The sequence below is a fragment of the Scyliorhinus torazame genome, chromosome 12 (genome assembly GCF_047496885.1).
Source record: "Scyliorhinus torazame isolate Kashiwa2021f chromosome 12, sScyTor2.1, whole genome shotgun sequence".
Classification (NCBI taxonomy): Eukaryota; Metazoa; Chordata; class Chondrichthyes; order Carcharhiniformes; family Scyliorhinidae; genus Scyliorhinus; species Scyliorhinus torazame.
This window is the reverse complement of record NC_092718.1, coordinates 193,350,003-193,368,583: the sequence shown is the minus strand read 5'-3', so window position 1 is coordinate 193,368,583 and position 18,581 is coordinate 193,350,003. Positions and strand designations below refer to the sequence as shown.

Genomic DNA, 18,581 nt, shown 5'->3' with positions numbered 1-18,581 from the left:
TCTTCTCAGTGGCAGTCAGTAGAGAGCTTTCTGGTTGCAAAGACACAGATTTTACCTCCTGAGCCATCAGCGTAACAGTGGAGCCGATTTAATCATTTGCTCTAACATTGAAACTTTTTTTAATTTCCAAGGTACTTGGTCGAGAGGTGTATACATCCAACAACCAGTTGGGAGGGGTCCAGATAATGCACAATAATGGTGTGACCCACACAACTGTCTATGACGACTTTGAGGGAGTTGTTATCCTCCTTCAGTGGCTGTCCTACATGCCAAAGGTTTGTATTCTAATTTGAATATTGACAAAAATGCTTGAACCTTTTATTGTGTTAGCCAGTCATTATTTACAATAACCATTCAGAGAAAATTATAGTCAGTAACCCACTTCAACAGGAATAACTGGTATTATAAACTTAGCAGACAATAGCCCACATTGGTGTTTATTTTACAAATAATAGTTAGTAAGTACCCTATTTTTAAAATTCATAGCATGCAATTATTTTTGACAGCACAACAATATCCCAGCCACACTTTTAACAGATCATCACATACTTTTATTTAACAGACAATAAATCACACTTTTACATGTCTGACAGATAGCAACATGGACTATTGCTTAAAGGACCATAGCCTTACTGTTACTTGCTCAACAAACAATGACCCACATTGCCATAAAACTTGAGACAAAACCCTGCATGTTTCCTTAAGAGACAACAGTGTTACACTCAACATATAATATGCACTGTTACATATATAATGGACAATAACACACACTGTGCACTATGCTTAATAGTCAATAAACTACAATGTTACACAGCTAACAGAAGATAAGGGCTGAGGTGCACCCAGGATAGCAGCAATAACAAAACTTGCAAGGAGAATGAAGATGATGGATTATTTTTCAAAGCTTCTTTTAATTGAAAACGATCATTTTTAAGATGTAGACTTTGGGAAGAGGATATGTTGTGGATAAATATTTGTACCCATGTTTGCCCAGGAAATGTTTAATTTTTTGTGGTGACTGAGTCTCATGGTTTCCAGTGAGGGATCTATTGTGGATGTTACTACTTACATTCAATGACGGTTCTATAATCTATTCAATCATTGAACTTAGAAAAATGTTTACAACTCTTTCCACATTATGATATTTTTTGACTGGTTTGTCGAGTTTGTACTGATATGATTTTCAAATTGTGCTTTAAATGTAGAATATGTCGAGCTCAGTGCCCATTCTCCAGCCCAAGGATCCCTTTGATAGAACCATTGAGTTTATTCCCACAAAAACTCCTTATGATCCTCGATGGATGCTTGCTGGACGACCTCACCCAAGTAAGGAAAATTAATTTCTGTGCTCTGGTTACAATATGTTGCATTACTGGGCAAATTTCTTTCTTTCACGTGGTGAGAAATTCGTAGTTAAGCAGCCATGTTTGAGGTGATATTGACTCGTACCCTCTATTGTACTTGGCTATCAAGCATCCAGTTACATGAGCTTCCAATTTTGCCTTTAGTTAAAACTGTGCAGTCTGAGCTCCCACATGCCCATTTTTGTTTACTTTTAATTCATTTATAGGACGTGGTGTCACTGGCTAGGCCAGCATTTGTTGTCCATCCCTAGCTGCCCTTCAGAAGGAGGCGGTTAGCTGCCGCCTTGAACCATTGTGCTCCATGAGGTGTAGGTGCACCCATAGTGCTGTTAGGGTGGGAGCTCCAGGATTTTTACCCAGCGATCGTGAAGCAACGGCGATATATTTCCATGTCAGGATGGTGAGTGACTTGGAGGTGAACCTCCAGGCGGTGGTGTTCCCAGGTATCTGCTGCTGTTGTTGTCCTTCTAGATGGTAGTATTGTGGGTTTGGAAGGTGCTGTCTAAGGAGCCTTGGTGAGTTCCTGCAGTGCATCTTATAGATGATACACACGGCTACCACTGTTCATCGTGATGAAGGAAGTGAATGTTTTTCGAAGGGGTAGCAATCAAGCAAGCTGCTTTGTCCTAGATGGTGTCAAGCTTCTTGAGTGTTGTTGGAGCTGCACATTCATTACACTCCTTGTGGATATTGGACAGATTTTAGTGGGCGGCAGGAGGTGAGTTGCATTCCGCAAGATTCCTAGCCTTTGACCTGCTATTGTAACCACAGTATTTATATGGTAGTCCAGTTCAGTTTCTGGTCAATGGCAACCCCCAGGATGTTGATAGTGGGGGATTCAGTACTGGTAATGCCATTGAATGTCAATGATGGTGAGATCCTCTCCTGTTGGAGATGGTCATTGCCTGGCACTTGTGTGGTGAGAATGTGCCTTGCCACTTGACAGCCCAAGCTTGGATATTGTTCAAGCCTTGCTGCATTTGGATATGAATTGCTTCGACACCCGAGGAGTCACAAATGGTGCTGAACATTGTTCAGTCATCTACGAACATCCCCACGACCTTATAATAGAAGGAAGGTCATTGGTGAAGCAGTTGAAGATGGTTGGGCCTAGGACACTACCTTGGGGATGTCCTGGAGCTGAGATGGTCGACCTCCAACCATCTTCCTTTGTGCCAGCTATGACTCCAACCAGCGGAGAGTTTCCCCCCGATTCCTATTGACTCCAGTTTTGCTGTGGTTTCCAATTTTCTGCCCTCCCTTCATGCAGATATTGGTATGACCTCTAATTCAGTCATGGTGTCCGTCTGCTGTACCACAACTCATTTATTTATGCCCAGGTGGATTTGACAATGAGTTTTGGCAGACTCTTGATTGTGGAGGATCTGTGCTCACTGGGCCTCTGCAGATTTACAATTTTAGCAGGGTGCATGGAAATGTGATCTGAAGTGGGAGCTGTGGATAATTTTTCCTGTTCCTAACCAGGGTTAGGGTTAGGGGGCATTGAGTCTAATTTTGGCATTCCTATCACTGGTCTACCTGGGGTTAACTCAGTCAAGGCTAATATCTGAGAGTTGCTTGCACTGGGACAGCTGAAATACAGATAGTTTAACATTTAATTCTGTAGTTATCCAAAAAAGAAAGATGTACTGTGGAATTATGTTAGACCGTCTTTGTTTAATCCCTTGGGGACACTGATTCTGTTTTGCAAAAATCAAAACCCACCTAATTCCATGTTATGGCTGCACTTCAGCACTCATTGGTGAAGCAACCCCGTCATTGATGAAGCAGCTGAAGATGGTTGGGCCTAGGACACTGCCTTGAGGAACTCCTGCAGTGACATCCTGAAGCTGAGATGGTTGTCGTCATCTTTGTGGTAGTTCCCCAGTGAAGATTGCTTTAGTTATAACATGCAGCTTGTGAATGGGTTTGTACCTCAAGTCACTAATTGCTGCTAATTATCTTCAACTCCAAGTGATTCAATGGTTGAATTGGTGACTGCACGGTGGAGCAGTTCTGGTAACGTCTTAACTTGGCATGCACCATTCAAAATGCCAGTTTTAGGCCAGGACTGGGAAAACAGAAACGCACTAACATTCTGAGCAGCACACTGGGGAAGAATGGTTGAAAAGCTATTTAATAAACTTTGTTCCAAGTGCTGGGCAGCACTTCTCAGTAATGCACTACACATTATGGATCATGGAATCAGGGAAGGTACTGGGAATTTCAATTTTCTGCTTTACGGACCAATCCGTTATAATGCTCATTTGGTTATAGTGGACATTTGAGTTCTTGGACAAATTAATCTTTCTGATTGGAGTCTACCGTATGTTTTGTGTGGAAATCAAAGATCGTCACAATGCCCCCTGCTCTAATTTTTCTCAGGGTCACAAAGTTATGGAGCTCCTTACTTCATTGTGCCTCTTTTCTTACTATAAACTACAGATTAAAGCCTGAGTTTGGACTCGTCGAATCACTCATTTGTGATTTTTCCTCCTTTTTACCCCATCGCTTTGACATGCCCTTCATCCATATTTCTCAATTTTGGAATAATTTAAACAACGGCTAGTGTTGCTATTGTGCCTCAGCAGTTCTTGATGTAGATAATGGGCATTGCATCATGGAACAGCCTGCTGTGCCATTTCATCCAAGGAATACATTGGTTGCAAACTTCTATCCTCCCTGCCTTTGAAGTAGAGACAACGCAAGTTAGATATTTAGATGGATTGAAATGTACATTTTTTTGCAGAGGCCCCCTATCGAAGACAGCTGGGCTCTGTTGACAAGACAATTGATTTTGAAAATCTCCAGGATTTGAGCACATAATCTAGGCTGATGCTTCCGTACAGTATTGGGGACGTGCTGCTATTGTCAGACTAGATTTTACCCTAAGACTTGTTTTAATGATTCAGGTGGACATGGTAATGTTTAATGACAACTATTCTGTAATCTATGGCCAATATTCTTCCTTTAATGAACGCCACAAAAAATAGACTGACTGCTTTACTCATCTCGTTGCTTTTTGGAGGACCTGGGTGAGTGCAACATGACAACTATATCGGTTTGCATTATAGTAATAGCACTTCAAATTAATTTTTTTGAAGTGCTTGGAATGTGTCAGAAAAGCTTGATGTGTGCCTTAAGGGTGCCTGGCCGTCCTCCTTTCTCTACTTGGGTTAAAGAGTTAAGTCCTGAGAGAAAGGAATGGCCCAGCTTCACACTATAGACACTTGTTTGAGTATTCATTATGTTGTAGTGAGGTAATTGGTCCTGTCTCCGGAATGCTGCACCAGCAGTGTTTCCAGCGACTCCAGCTCCTAATTTAGTGAGAGGTTTAAAGAGCAGATGATTCCCAGTGATAAGTTACTTCAGTTCTTCCATAGGTTAAAAGTTAAAGTAATTTATTACAGAAGATGGCACTCCGATATTCTTCACATTGACAACAAACACAGGTTTGGAATGTAAAAGGCACCTGACTTCAAGATAATTCCAGGATTGATGGTCACATTATACTGTAGGGTCGAAGTCACATGGATTGAGAAGTAGACTAACAATATGGTAATTACAGTTTTGCTTTTGATTAAAACACTTGCTGAAGTGATTAAGTTAACACGATTGCTTATCTAAACCTCTGGGGCTTAAATTGCTTTTTTGTGCTTTACCTTATTTTTCCATGTAAGTGTTCATTTATTGAACTGTTCCTTCATGCCCCCTTTCAAATTATTTTCCAACCAACTTTTCCAAAACTTCAGTTAACCAGGCAAAGCAGGCGTGTGAGTAGGCATTAATTCTGTGGTTTCCCATAAAACCATACAGTGCAGAAGGAGGCCATTCGGCCCATCGGGTCTGCACTGACCCTCTGAAAGAGCACACCACTTAGGCCCACTTCCCCCGCCCTATCTCCGTAACCCCACCTAACCTGCACATCTTTGGACACTTTGGGGCAATTTTAGCATGGCCAATCCACTTAACCTGCACATCTTTGGACACTTGGGGCAATTTTAGCATGGCCAATCAACCTAACTTGCACATCTTTGAACTGTGGGAAGAAACTGGTGCACCCAGGGGAAGCTCACACAGTCTCTGGGACCTTTGTGTGCAAGTACATAGATCCCTGAAGGGGGCTCGAGGGCAATTAAGGCCAGGCGACAAATGCTGGCCTAGCCAACAAAACCCACATCCAGTGAAAGAATCAGTTTATAAAAAAAAAAAAAAAACCTATTGCATACTTTCCATTATTGGCTGAGGCCTGGAGTATAAGAACATGGAGGTTATTCTAGAACTGTCTGAAACGCTAGGCAGGCTGCAGCATTGCGTACAGATCAGGCCACTACATTACAGGAAGGATGTGATCACACGAGAGGATACAAAAGAAATTTCAGGTTGTTGCCAAGAATGGAACATTTTTGCCTTTGTGGAAAGATTGAAGAGGGTGATGGGAGATTTAATTGAGGTGGATAAATTTGAGGGGTCGAAATGGAGTGTATAAGAAGGAACTATTTCCATCAGTGAGAGGTCAGTAACCAAGAATTTAAAGTAATCAGTAGAAGGTAAAGGGGACTGGTTTAGCTCACTTGGCTAGACAGCTGGTTCATGCTGCAGAGCAAAGCCAGCAGCGCAGGTTCAATTGCCACACCAGCTGAGGTTATTCATGAGGGCCCCGCCTTCTCAACCTTGCCCCGCGCCTTAGAGGGACGTTGAGCAATATTTTCAGCCAAAATTTGGTGGAGGCCTGGAACTCACTGCCGTAATGAGTAATAGATTTAGAAACCTTCACCGCAGTTTAAAAAAAACCTGGATATGCACTTGAGCTACAGGACATGCCATAGGCTACAAATTAATAGATAGCTCTATTTTGGCCTGGGGGTGACACCTTCTGTACTATAAATAATAATAACAAGAACCTTTCATTGTCACAAGTATGAAGTTACTGTGAAAAGCCCCTGCATCCCATGTGTCGTTTCATCTACAAACGATGAACATTATTTGCAGGGCAACTTTGCCAAGGTCCCAAGTACATCAGCTCAGCCAAGAGACCAGAGAATCACCCAAGGCAGCTGAGAAAAATTGAGAAAGTTCCTGAGGGAAAGGAAAATATTCCGCCCCAAAGAGTACATTTAAATTAAATGGCACACATTCAGAACTTCCTTTGTTCATGCAGCGCAAAAAGGACAATGGCAGAGTGGCTTCTTTGACAATGGATCGTTCATGGAGATCATGCAGCCCTGGGCACAGACGGTGGTGGTGGGGAGAGCCAGGTAAATAATTTGCTACTATTTATGTTATTCATTCACTTTTTTTCCCCCCTCCCACAGGGTGATCAAGGGTATTGGTAAGATCCATTATGAGGGAATGATGCCCCTTGTGTTTTTTTTTGTACCATAAACCATAGGCATTCAGCCGACAGGGACTGGTATTAGAGTCACTGGATTATACGTTAAAGTGCTAGCGGAAATTTGTTACCATCCTTGCAGTAAGTAGTTGTTGCAATGGGATATGTGGTTGGGTAATGTGATCCTGTTTCCAGGAGCTTCAAATCGAGTGCGTTTGAAAACTGAAATTAAAAATATGCGCTTTATGTCTTACAAAAATGGAAAATGCTGCGGATGCTGGAAATTATGTTTTTCATGCTGATGAGATACAATCTAATTTCAACAGAGCCAGTTGTTCTTCCAACAGTTGTTCCATTTCACAGCCATGGTTATTCTTCAGTAAGGTTCAAACAAATTTAGGGAGGTTTGTGGTGTACGCCATAATAACTCGGCTGAACCTTCACAGACTCATTTCATATGGAATCTTTACAATCAGATCATTTTCATCCCAACCCCTGAATTTGAACCCAGATGAATGAGATTTGTTGGAAAAGAAACGGAGTGGTGGAATGAAAACAATGCACCAAGAGGAAAAGCAGGAACTCGTGGAATCATAGAATCAAAGAATTTACAGTGCAGAAGGAGGCCATTCAGCCCATCGAATCTGCACTGGCCCTTGGAAAGAGCACCCCACGCCTCCACCCTATCCCGTAACCCGAATTAACCTTTTTGGACACCTAACCACCTAACCTGCACATCTTTGGACTGTGGGAGGAAACCGGAGCACCCGGAGGAAACCCACACACAAACTGCACAAAACAATTCGCAAGATGGCTGTGAGGCTAGCCTTTTTATATAATGCAGGAATTTGGACAGCATCAAGAATGGAGGAGCAACAACTGCCATCTAATAAGATGCAGATGGTGAGATGGAATGAGAGAGGACAAAATCAGGAACCAGCACATTGGGGGTCAGTGAGGACTAAGGGAGCATCGAAGAAAGTAACCAAGAAGAGATTGAAATCGTATGGTCACCTATTTGGTAGAGAGGAAAATTGGTGAGCCAAGTAATGAAGGTGAATCATAGAATCATAGCATTTATAGTGCAGAATGACGTCATTCTGCCCATCGAGTCTGTACTGGCCCTTGGAATGAGCACCGTTCTTAAGCCCACACCTCCACCCTATCCCAGTAACCCCACCTAACCTTTTTGGACACTAAGGGCAATTTAGCACATAACCTGCACATCTTTGGACTGTGGGAGGAAACCGGAGCACCCAGAGGAAATCCACAGAGTCACCCGAGGCCGGAATCAAGCCCAGGTCCCTGCAGCTGTGAAGCAACCGTGCTAACCACTGTGCTACCATGCCACCTCAAGGTGGGACTGCCAAGAAGAAGGATCAACGGCCTGAGTCCAGGTGGAAAGATGTGGCGTTGAGAAGACTTAAACTCAGTGGGATTGGAAGAGGAATGGGTGACTGACTGGAGGAGATGGAGAAGGGTGATCGCCTAATACTGTGGTGACCCCAAGTAAAACAAGTTTAGCCAAAATAAAAATTTAGATGAATGAGATTTGTTGGAACGTTATAAATGCAGGTGGTCCAGAGGGCAAACTCACCAAAGGTCCACACAAACTGGGTTCCAGGGCAAGAGTTGCTGCCTGCAGTTCCCTGATGATGAATTATTGGTCGCCATGATCAAATCCTGGATGTTGATCACTGGTCATTTCTTTCTTACAAGTGGAAGAAGTGGAGAACTAGCTACTTTGCATCATTCTTGGCCTGTTGCTTCACAGTGCCAGGGACCCGGGTTCAATTCCCAGCTTGGGTCACTGTCTGTGTGGAGTCTGCACGTTCTCCCTGTGTTTCCTCCGGGTGCTCCGGTTCCCTCCCACAAGTCCCGAAAGATGTGAATTGGACATTCTGAATTTCCTCAGTGTACCCAATCAGGCTCCGGAGTGTGGCGACTAAGAGATTTCTGCAGTAACTTCATTGCAGTGTTAATGTAAGCCTACTTGTGACACTAATAAAGATTATTATTATATTAAATATTTCTCCTGGAGACCACCTTACCCTCACAGTATAAAGGGAGGATTTTGAAAGGTTTAAAAGGGAATGCACAAACTGGAATTCTTGTTTTAATACTGTGGGATTGGACATCATGAGTTTTACACTGTGATATTAGCCACAAGCTGGGAAAATATAATGTTGGATCTGACAGATATTTAAGGTAGCTGAGGAATGTTTCTGCACTCTGAGCAGTTGTTTTCTACTTGGAGACACTCCCTGTAGCTTTTTGTTATCAGATACTCCATTACGCCGGAACCCCCCGCCCCGCCGGGGAGGGGAGAATCCCACCCCTTAATCTGCATCCTTTGCTTAGTGGCCTCCAACCAATGGAAACAGCTTTTCCACATCTGTTCTACAAAAATTCCTCATTATTCTGAACGTTTCAGTTAAATCTCCCTTAATCTCCTGTGCTCAAAGGGGAATAATCCAAACCATTTTAGTCTCACCAGGTAACTGAAACTCCTTATAATAGCAAACAGAAAAATTTTGTACAAATCTGTTGATGAGTTTGTTACTAATATCGATGTGATTCCAGCTCATTTGTATGTAGATGTAGATGGTATGACATTTTTATTTATTTATTTTAAATTGAGTACCCAATTAATTTATTCCAATTAAGGGACAATTTAGCGTGTTCAATCCACCTAGCCTGCACATCTTTGCGTTGTGTGGGCGAAACCCATGCAAACACGGGGAGAATGTGCAAACTCCACACGGACAGTGACCCAGAGCCGGGATCGAACCTGGGACCTCGGTGCCGTGAGACTGCAGCGCTACCACTGCGCCACCATGCTGCCCTGTAGTTGGTATAACATACCGGAGAAGGCTGAAGAAAATCTGCAAATCCTAGAAATTGTAAATAAAAACTGGAAACCTACAACTGCAAATTGGGGAGAGCCATTCAAATGTCCATTGACTTTGGCGGAACCACTGGAAAATCCCACCAGTGTAAAATTCAGCCTTTTGTTGTGTGATTCTTCATCAGAACTGGTCATCTGCAGCCAGAACAAAATGGTGCCAGTCCTGTCACTGGCTGAACCCATTTGTTTAGGTGTCCTTCACACCTGCCAGCGAGAGTAGCACCACAGTGAACATTGAGACTGTTGTCTCTGGCAGCATTCTCATATAAAGGGACTCTGACGCAGCAGAGCTCTTGTATTCCCTCTTTTCCCTATATTCCCCTTACGAAATAGACTCTTCCTCACTGTCCTGCTTCCTCTGACCACCCCCAACTTAGCAGCAATTAATCCTTGCCTATTTTGGCTGACAATCTTCCAGAGACATTTAAATGGCTGTTCTTTTGTTCGTCATGATGAAATGACGGCAATTACTCTGATGTTTTCGATGACACAGCACTCCGAAGTGCTTGAGTGGGAGTGTGTATAAATGAGGCAATGGTGAAACATGCAGAAATGGGAAGAGAAATAAAACTGTTTTAAGCGCTTTCTACATTTTTCCTGCTAAGAAAGATAATAATGTATGTTTGTTGCGAGGCTGTTGGGGGAAGCAAAGCTGATCTTAAATGCTCTGTGCAATTTAGGCAGTGTTCAAACCACCTATTTGCTTCTGAGAGATTCAAAGGCAAAGCACCAAGTAATAAGTGAAAACATTGTAAATAAACTGAGGCATAGCCACTTCAGGGAACTCATTTAAATTGTAGGGATTGGGTCCTCCTGATAGCTGTGCTTTTTGTTTGTGTTTTTGCTCACAAAAGATCACACCCCTCTTCCCGGCCTGTTTTGCCATTGCTTTTAAATAATCTGGATAAATAATTATTCCTACCTCTTCAGTACTTTTAACGTAAAATTGCTTAATCTGTCACAGAACAGTGAAAATTAAAAATTAGATATTTGCAAATGCGTATTTTGCAAATGAATGGCAAGTATATTCATGACCCATGGCAAAGGGGCTTCAAAAAGTGCTCTGCTGCCTTAAAATGTGATTATTACAGACTGTAATCCAAGGAACAGTGTTCAGTGATGCATTCTGAAAAGTGTAGATAATGTTTTGTTCTGTGCGTGGATTTAATTTATTGTAAAATTGCAGCAGGGAACATAGGCTGCATAAGGCAAAACCACTAGAGAATGCCAACTGGAGCAATCCATTTCACGAGCAAGCTCGCAAAAAGAGTATGGTGATTTCTGCAGACAGATTTCCTCCCGTTTCTCCATTTAGTCAGTACCCCCTTGCACAGCTGGTTATAAAGTCAGGTTGTAATCAGAGGTAATGTTGATGTAATCAGCAGGCAACGGTGGGCGCCGAGTACCTAGATCAAGCAGGGGACAAATGCAAGCACGCAAAATACAGATGAAAAGAGGAGATAGATACAAACACAGCAGCACTTGGCTTGAGAGACACCATCACTATTCCTGTGATTTTTCAGGAGTTCTTTCTCCCATGACATTAAATATGGTCAATGCGCAGAAAATTGCTATACAGGAGAGTTGAAGGAAATCTTTTCATTAGTGTTACCCATGAAAACTGTCCCACACACCACAGAAACCTCTCATTCACTCATTGGGAACAAGATCTGCTGGAAAAGTGCAGGGTGGAGCTGGACCTGCAACCAGTTCAGGAAAAGGATTGGGAGATTTTCCAACTCGGGAAGGTAATTGAACTCCGAAAACAAAGCTAATTGCCACTTCCCCTCAATCATGTTATCTCTTCTTCCAATTTCAACCCATGTCTTTTGAAAGGGCTGCTTGCTTCCTCCTGGATCTTTATCATCTGGTATTTCATAGGCAATACCATCCTCTTTTTTTCAAGCCCATGCCCAGTGTTGCGCTTGCCCAATGTCCACATATGAACTTTCATCCAGGACTCACTGAACATCAATCAGAAGTGGAGTCCTGGCTCACATTTTCACTTTGCAAGCAAAGTATGTTCAGACCAATTCTATAACACTGCCATCACCACAGCTGACATTAACTAACTTATCATGTCCCAAGAAATGAATCTGGCACCTTCCCATTGTGAACAGATGAGTACCACGCATAGTGTGCATTTACCCATTAAGCTAGTGGACAAATTCAGCCAGATATACAAAGCGGACCAGCTGCAAATTTTGTGTCCAGTTGATCTATTTGCATAAGATAGAGCTGGTATTTATTATACATTTTTGTCTGCATTAATAAATCTGTGTGTGTGTTTGACAAAGACTGGAATTGATTTCTCAGTGTACTGTGACGAGGGATTTCTGTCCATTGTCTGGTTTAGAGCATTGTTTTGAATGATTGCCAGAATCTTGTCAAATGCTTTTTTTTTACAGGATCATTTTGGCAATTTTATGTAGAGAATACCCCGTTGCTGTTGAGTGGTTTGATATTTGCACAAATGAAAGTGGCTACATTACACATGAGTGACCAAGTCATGAGAGTGCCGTGTCCAGTCGGGACCTTGAGGTGTATCAATATCCCATCATACTGGTGCCTGTGGAGAGTCTATCACGCTCAGTAAATAACCTAGTTCCCAGAGGCTGTACTGTTCATACAGTGACAGGGATTTGAATAGAGACCACTTTTACTTGCGCCAAAGATTTTTGTTTGTAAATGCTTCTCAAATTTAAGTTTTAAGTGATGGTGGCCGACTTCTTTTGGGCAGTACCTAATACTTTAAAGTTAGAGTCTCCATTGTGATGAGGCATTGTGAAGGTGGTTGATGTTGAGTTACAGAATCACTTTTATTGCATTAATATTTATTTCCCCTCAGTCCCTGCTCTTGTCGCCTGTCACCTATATACGCCTTCATTATAGTGCTCTATTAAGGAGCTTTTTGCAGTTTGTATTACAGAATGGGTTTTAGTAGAAGTTCTGCAGTAACATAATACCTAGTACTGTGGAAATTTATTGTTTTACATGATATGGCAGATGCCACTGCACCAGAAAAATGTTTAAATTGCACTGCTATTCTTTAAAGTGCCTTGTGGCATTTTGTACATTAAAGCTGCTATTTCATAGAATTTACAGTGCAGAAGGAGGCCATTCGGCCCATTGAGTCTGCACCAGCTCTTAGAAAGAGCAACCTACCCAAGGTCCACACCTCCACCCTATCCCCATAACCCAGCAACCCCACCCAACACTATGGGCAATTTTGGACACTAAGGGCAATTTAGCATAGCCAATCCACCTAACCTGCACATCTTTGGACTGTGGGAGGAAACCGGAGCACCCAGAGGAAACCCACGCACACACTGGGAGGATGTGCAGACTCCGCACAGACAGTGACCCAAGCCGGAATCGAACCTGGGACCCTGGAGCTGTGAAGCAATTGTGCTATCCACAATGCTACCGTGCTATATATAGATGTAAGTTGTTGCAAAATATTTACTTTTTTAAAAAATATAAAAAATTTGGAGCACCCATTATTTTTATCCAATTAAGGGACAATTTAGTGTGGCTAATCCACCTACCCTTCACATCTGTGGGTTCTGGGGGTGAGACCCACGCAGACATGGGGAGGATGTGCAAACTCCACACGGACGGTGACCCGGGGCCGGGATCGAACCCAGGTCCTTGGCGCCTTGAGACAGCAGTGCTAACCGCTGCTCCACCCCGTTGCCCACTGCACAGTATTTACAACAAAGAAACATGCAATTCGGCCTAACTGGTTGATACTGCCGTTTATGTAGTCTCCTCCCACCACTTTACATCTAACATCTCAACATCATTCTGTTCCTTCCTCTGGTATTTATCCGGATTCCCCTTAAATGCAACTATGTTATCTACCTCAGCCATTCCATGTGATGGCAAGTTCCATATTCTAATCACTATTTGGATAAATAAGTTTCCCCTGAATACCCTGTTGGATTTATTAGTCATTTGATATTTATGATCCCCAGTTTTAGTCTTCCCACATCTTTGTCTACTCTGTCAAAGCCCTTCAGGATTTTGAAGTCATTTCTCAACCTTCTCTTTAATAGAGAAAAGAGCTCCAGCCTGTTCAACTTTTCCTGATGAGCATAACCTCTCCATCCTGTCATCATCCCTGAAAATCTGTTTTGCACTTTCTGTAGAACGTCTGTGTGGTGTTGGGTGTTCTGACACACAGATGAGCCAACACAGTTGCATATGGTACAACACTTCTTTATTTAAACTCACTATTTACAACTTGGTCTTTGCACTCTGCACGTGGGGGGCTCCCTGCTTGTGGTGTTTCATCAGCTCTTTCTGTTCCCTTCTCCCCAGACCTCCTGACCTCCAGGTGTCGTGCTCGTGCTTTTTATGTGGTTGGTGTTCTTGTCTGTGATTGGTTGTGGTGTTGTGTACTCTGATTTGCCTGTTAGTGTGTCCATCATGATGTGTGTGTTTGAATATCATGACATCCTCCCTTTTTACAAAGATATGTGCCTACGTGGTAATAAATATGATCGTGACGTGAGTGCATCTAAGAGTGTGTGTGTGTCGTGTGCAGCAGGTGTCTATGACGGAACTATGTACATGGGGCGATGTCGAGTGCGTCACATGAATCCAGTTGTACCATAACATAACAGAAATGCGAACGAGAGAAGAAGAAAAAAAATTTGATCAGTTGTCCAGTCAGACGACATCTGGAACGATAAACAACAACAGGTTATCATGTAAAATTGTCCAACTTATTAAACATATGAACTGTATTATAAGTCCATTCTAATGGGTTTGCGACGAATTCGGGTTGACCGCCTTAAGGGTGGATCAAGAACCACCGGCTGCTGTGCAGGCATGGCCATGGGTGGCGATGGAAAGGGCGTGATGTGCGGCAGCTCCACAAAGTCATCCTCGGAAGCCTGTTGAGGATCTGGCGTGTTGTGTGGCTGTGAGCGTGGAAGTCGGCGAAGGGCGCGCCGATTGCGGCGACGCACGGAACCATCCGGCATGCGAACCAGGAACGAGCGGGGAGCCACTTGTCGGAGGACTTCGGCCGGTGCTGACCAGCCACCATACGGTTGATGGACGCGTACTTTGTCTCCGGAGGACAGGGGGGGCAGGTCCGTCGCTCGTGTGTCGTACCGACCTTTCTGGCGATCACGCTGCAGTTGCATGTTCCGAAGAACCGCCTCATGGTCTGTTGTCGGTGCCAGGACGGAAGGTACCGTCGTCCTGAGGGAGCGACCCATTAGTAGCTGCGCTGGCGAGAGGCCCGTGGATAACGGGGCCGATCGATAGGCCAGCAAGGCAAGGTTAAAGTCCGATCCGGCATCAGCCGCCTTGCACAGGAGCCGCTTTGCGATGTGGACACCCTTTTCAGCCTTCCCGTTCGATTGTGGATGCAGAGGGCTGGATGTCACATGAGTGAAACCATATGCTGCGGCAAAGGACGACCATTCACGGCTGGCAAAACAAGGTCCATTGTCTGACATGACAGTCCTTGGAATGCCATGGCGAGCAAACGTTTCCTTGCAGGCCCCAATGACTGCGGACGACGTCAGATCATGGAGAGGCATGACTTCCGGGTTGTTTGAGAAGTAGTCTATAATAACAATGTAATCTCTGCCGAGCGCGTGAAATAGGTCAACACCCACCTTCGCCCAGGGGGACGTCACCATCTCGTGTGGTAGAAGTGTTTCCGGAGATTGCGCTGGCTGAAACCTCTGACAGGTTGTGCAGTTGAGCACCATGTTGGCTATGTCTTCATTAATACCCGGCCAATATACCGCCTCCCGGGCCCTTCGTCTGCATTTTTCGACGCCCAAGTGGCCTTCGTGTAGTTGACGAAGAATCATCTGGCGCACACTGTGTGGAATGACGATCCTATGCGATTTCATAAGGACCCCGTCTATATTGGTGAGATCATCTCGCACATTATAAAACTGGGGGCACTGCCCTTTTAGCCACCCTTCCGTCATGTGGCGCATCACTCGCTGCAGCAGAGGGTCAGTCGCCGTCTCTGCGCGTATGTGGGCCAGACTAGGATCATCAGCTGGCATATTTGCTGCTGTCAGAGTCACGTGTGCCTCAATTTGACGCACGAACCCCTCTGCATCTGGTGGTGTGCTCACTGCTCGGGAAAGAGTGTCCGCCACGATGAGTTCCTTCCCCGGAGTGTAGATCAGTTCAAAATCGTACCTCCTGAGTTTGAGTAAGATGCGCTGGAGGCGAGGAGTCATGTCGTTCAGGTCTTTGTTAATGATGTTGACCAGGGGGCGGTGGTCAGTTTCGACCGTGAATCGTGGCAGGCCATACACATAGTCGTGGAACTTGTCCAGTCCAGTTAACAAGCCCAGGCATTCTTTTTCGATTTGCGCGTAGCGCTGTTCGGTAGGGGTCATGGCTCGTGAGGCATACGCAACCGGGGCCCATGATGACGTGCTGTCTTTTTGGAGGAGTACCGCTCCAATACCAGATTGGCTGGCGTCTGTTGAGATCTTTGTAGGGCGAGTCGTGTCAAAGAAGGCCAGCACTGGTGCCGTGACCAGTTTGTGCTTGAGCTCCTCCCATTCCCGCTGATGCGACTGGTGCCAGTTGAATTCCGTCGATTTTTTTACGAGATGGCGCATGTTTGTTGTATGAGAAGCCAGGTTGGGAATGAACTTCCCAAGGAAGTTGACCATGCCGAGGAATCTTAAGACAGCCTTCTTGTCAGCCGGTCGTGGCATGGCTGTGATGGCGCTAACCTTGTCTGCATCGGGACGGACCCCGGACCTTGAGATGTGGTCCCCGAGGAATTTCAGCTCCGTCTGGCCGAAAGCACACTTCGCACGGTTGAGACGCAGGCCATTTTGCCGTATGCGGGTGAAGACACGTCGAAGACGATGCATGTGTTCCTGCGGAGTGGTGGACCAAATGATGATATCGTCCACATATACACGTACCCCTTCGATGCCTTCCATCATCTGTTCCATAATGCGGTGGAATACTTCAGATGCCGAAATGATGCCGAATGGCATCCGGTTGTAGCAGAATCTGCCAAAAGGGGTGTTGAATGTGCATAGTCTTCGGCTGGCCGGGTCCAGTTTGATCTGCCAGAATCCTTTGGACGCATCCAATTTAGTGAATATGTTGGCTCGCGCCATCTCGCTGGTGAGGTCTTCTCGTTTCGGGATGGGATAGTGTTCCCGCATGATGTTGTTGTTCAGATCTTTTGGATCTATACATATACGGAGCTCGCCAGAGGGCTTCTTTACACAGACCATGGAGCTGACCCATGGCGTGGGCTCCGTGACCTTGGATAGGACCCCTTGGTCCTGAAGAATCTGCAGTTGTGCCTTGAGGCGGTCTTTGAGAGGCGCAGGAACCCTGCGAGGTGCGTGAACGACAGGGATGGCGTCCGGTCTGAGTCGAATCTTGTACGTGTGTGGCAATGTCCCCATGCCTTCAAAAACCTCCTGGTTGTGAGCGAGGAGGGAATGGAGATTCGCGTGGAACTCAGCATCCGGGAAGTCGGATATCTCATCTGGAGAGAGAGACATGATGCGCTGTACCAGGTGAAGGACCTTACACGCTTGTGCGCCCAGTAACGAGTCCTTTGATGAGCCCACAACTTCGAAGGGGAGTGTGGCCGTGTACCTCTTGTGAGTCACCTGTAGCTGGCAAGATCCTATGGACGGGATAACGTTCCCGTTATAGTCAACCATCTTAAGCCGGGATGGTGTGATGGGTGGTTTGACCTTCATGGCCTGGACTGCAGAGTAAGCAATCAGGTTGGCGGATGCGCCGGTGTCCAGACGGAAGGCGACGCGCGATCGGTTGACCGTCAGGGTGGCACACCACTCATCGTCTGGATTGATGGCATTGACCTTGTTGACATCAATGACGGCAACTCGGAAGTCATCCTGGTCATCTGCATCACTTAATTGGAAGTCTTGATGCGTGGGCTGGACGGTCCTGACTCGTGTGCGAGGTTGTCGAGGATGCGCCGGATCCATGGGTTGAGCCGCACGACAGCGGGCTGCGTAGTGGCCTATCATGGCACATCTGTTGCACTGTCGGTATTTTGCAGGACATTGCCCTTTTAAGTGTAGACCTCCACAATTTCTGCACGTCATGACGTCACGGCGTTCGTTGCGCCACTGCGCATGCGCAGTGCGATCTTGCGGTGGGCGCGCCTGCGCAGTGCGTCCCTCGTTGTGGCCGTTATTTTTGGCGCGCACCTGCGCGGGAGACCGCGAAAAGCGCGGGAAGCGGCCGCTGTCGTCCGGGCCGTGGGGCGGGAAGAAATCGACGGCCTGGATGCGTTCAACGTCGTGGGCGGCCTGGCTTGCCGATTCGACGGCTGGGGACCCCCTCCGTGCCAACTCGGACGCCTGAAATCGGGCAAAACGGCAGGTAGCATTTTCATGGAGGACACAGGCTTCCACAGCAGACGCTAAGGTGAGGCTCTTTATTTTAAGAAGCTGCTGGCGTAGGCCACTAGAGGCAACGCCAAAAACAATCTGGTCCCTGATCATGGACTCTGTAGTGGTGCCGTAACCGCAGGACTGCGCTAGAATCCGGAGGTGCGTCAAAAAGGGTTGAAAAAGCTCCTCCTTACCTTGCAGGCGTTGCTGAAAGATGTATCTTTCAAAAGTTTCGTTTACTTCAGTTTGAAAGTGCTGGTCCAGTTTGAGGATGACCGTGTCATATTTGGCCTGGTTTTCGCCTTCCTCGAACACCAGTGAATTAAAGACATCGTTCGGGTGGGGGCCTGCGTAGAAGAGGAGCATTGCAATCTTCGAATCATCCGAGGCATTCTGTTTTTCGGTGGCACGGATGTACAGGTCAAATCGCTGCCTGTAGAGCTTCCAGTTGGTGCCTAGGTTCCCCGTGACTTGCATCGGCTGCGGTTTGCCGGTGTGGTCCATGTCCAGAATGGCAGGTTAGTAGGCAGGTATCGATCCACTCCTGTACCATGTGGTGTTGGGTGTTCTGACACACAGATGAGCCA

At 45.5% G+C, this 18,581-nt stretch overlaps 1 protein-coding gene across 2 annotated transcripts in view; it reads left to right on the top strand.

Moving 5' to 3' along the window:
• The window catches only part of acaca (acetyl-CoA carboxylase alpha), a 363,222-nt gene that overhangs the window by 261,203 nt on the left and 83,438 nt on the right, over positions 1-18,581 (top strand). For both annotated transcript variants that reach the window (XM_072469570.1, XM_072469569.1), the window contains exons 45-47: positions 132-275; positions 1,206-1,326; positions 6,526-6,622. In XM_072469570.1, coding sequence (XP_072325671.1) covers positions 132-275; positions 1,206-1,326; positions 6,526-6,622 — 362 coding nt within the window. The remainder of the gene's footprint in view (positions 1-131; positions 276-1,205; positions 1,327-6,525; positions 6,623-18,581) is intronic.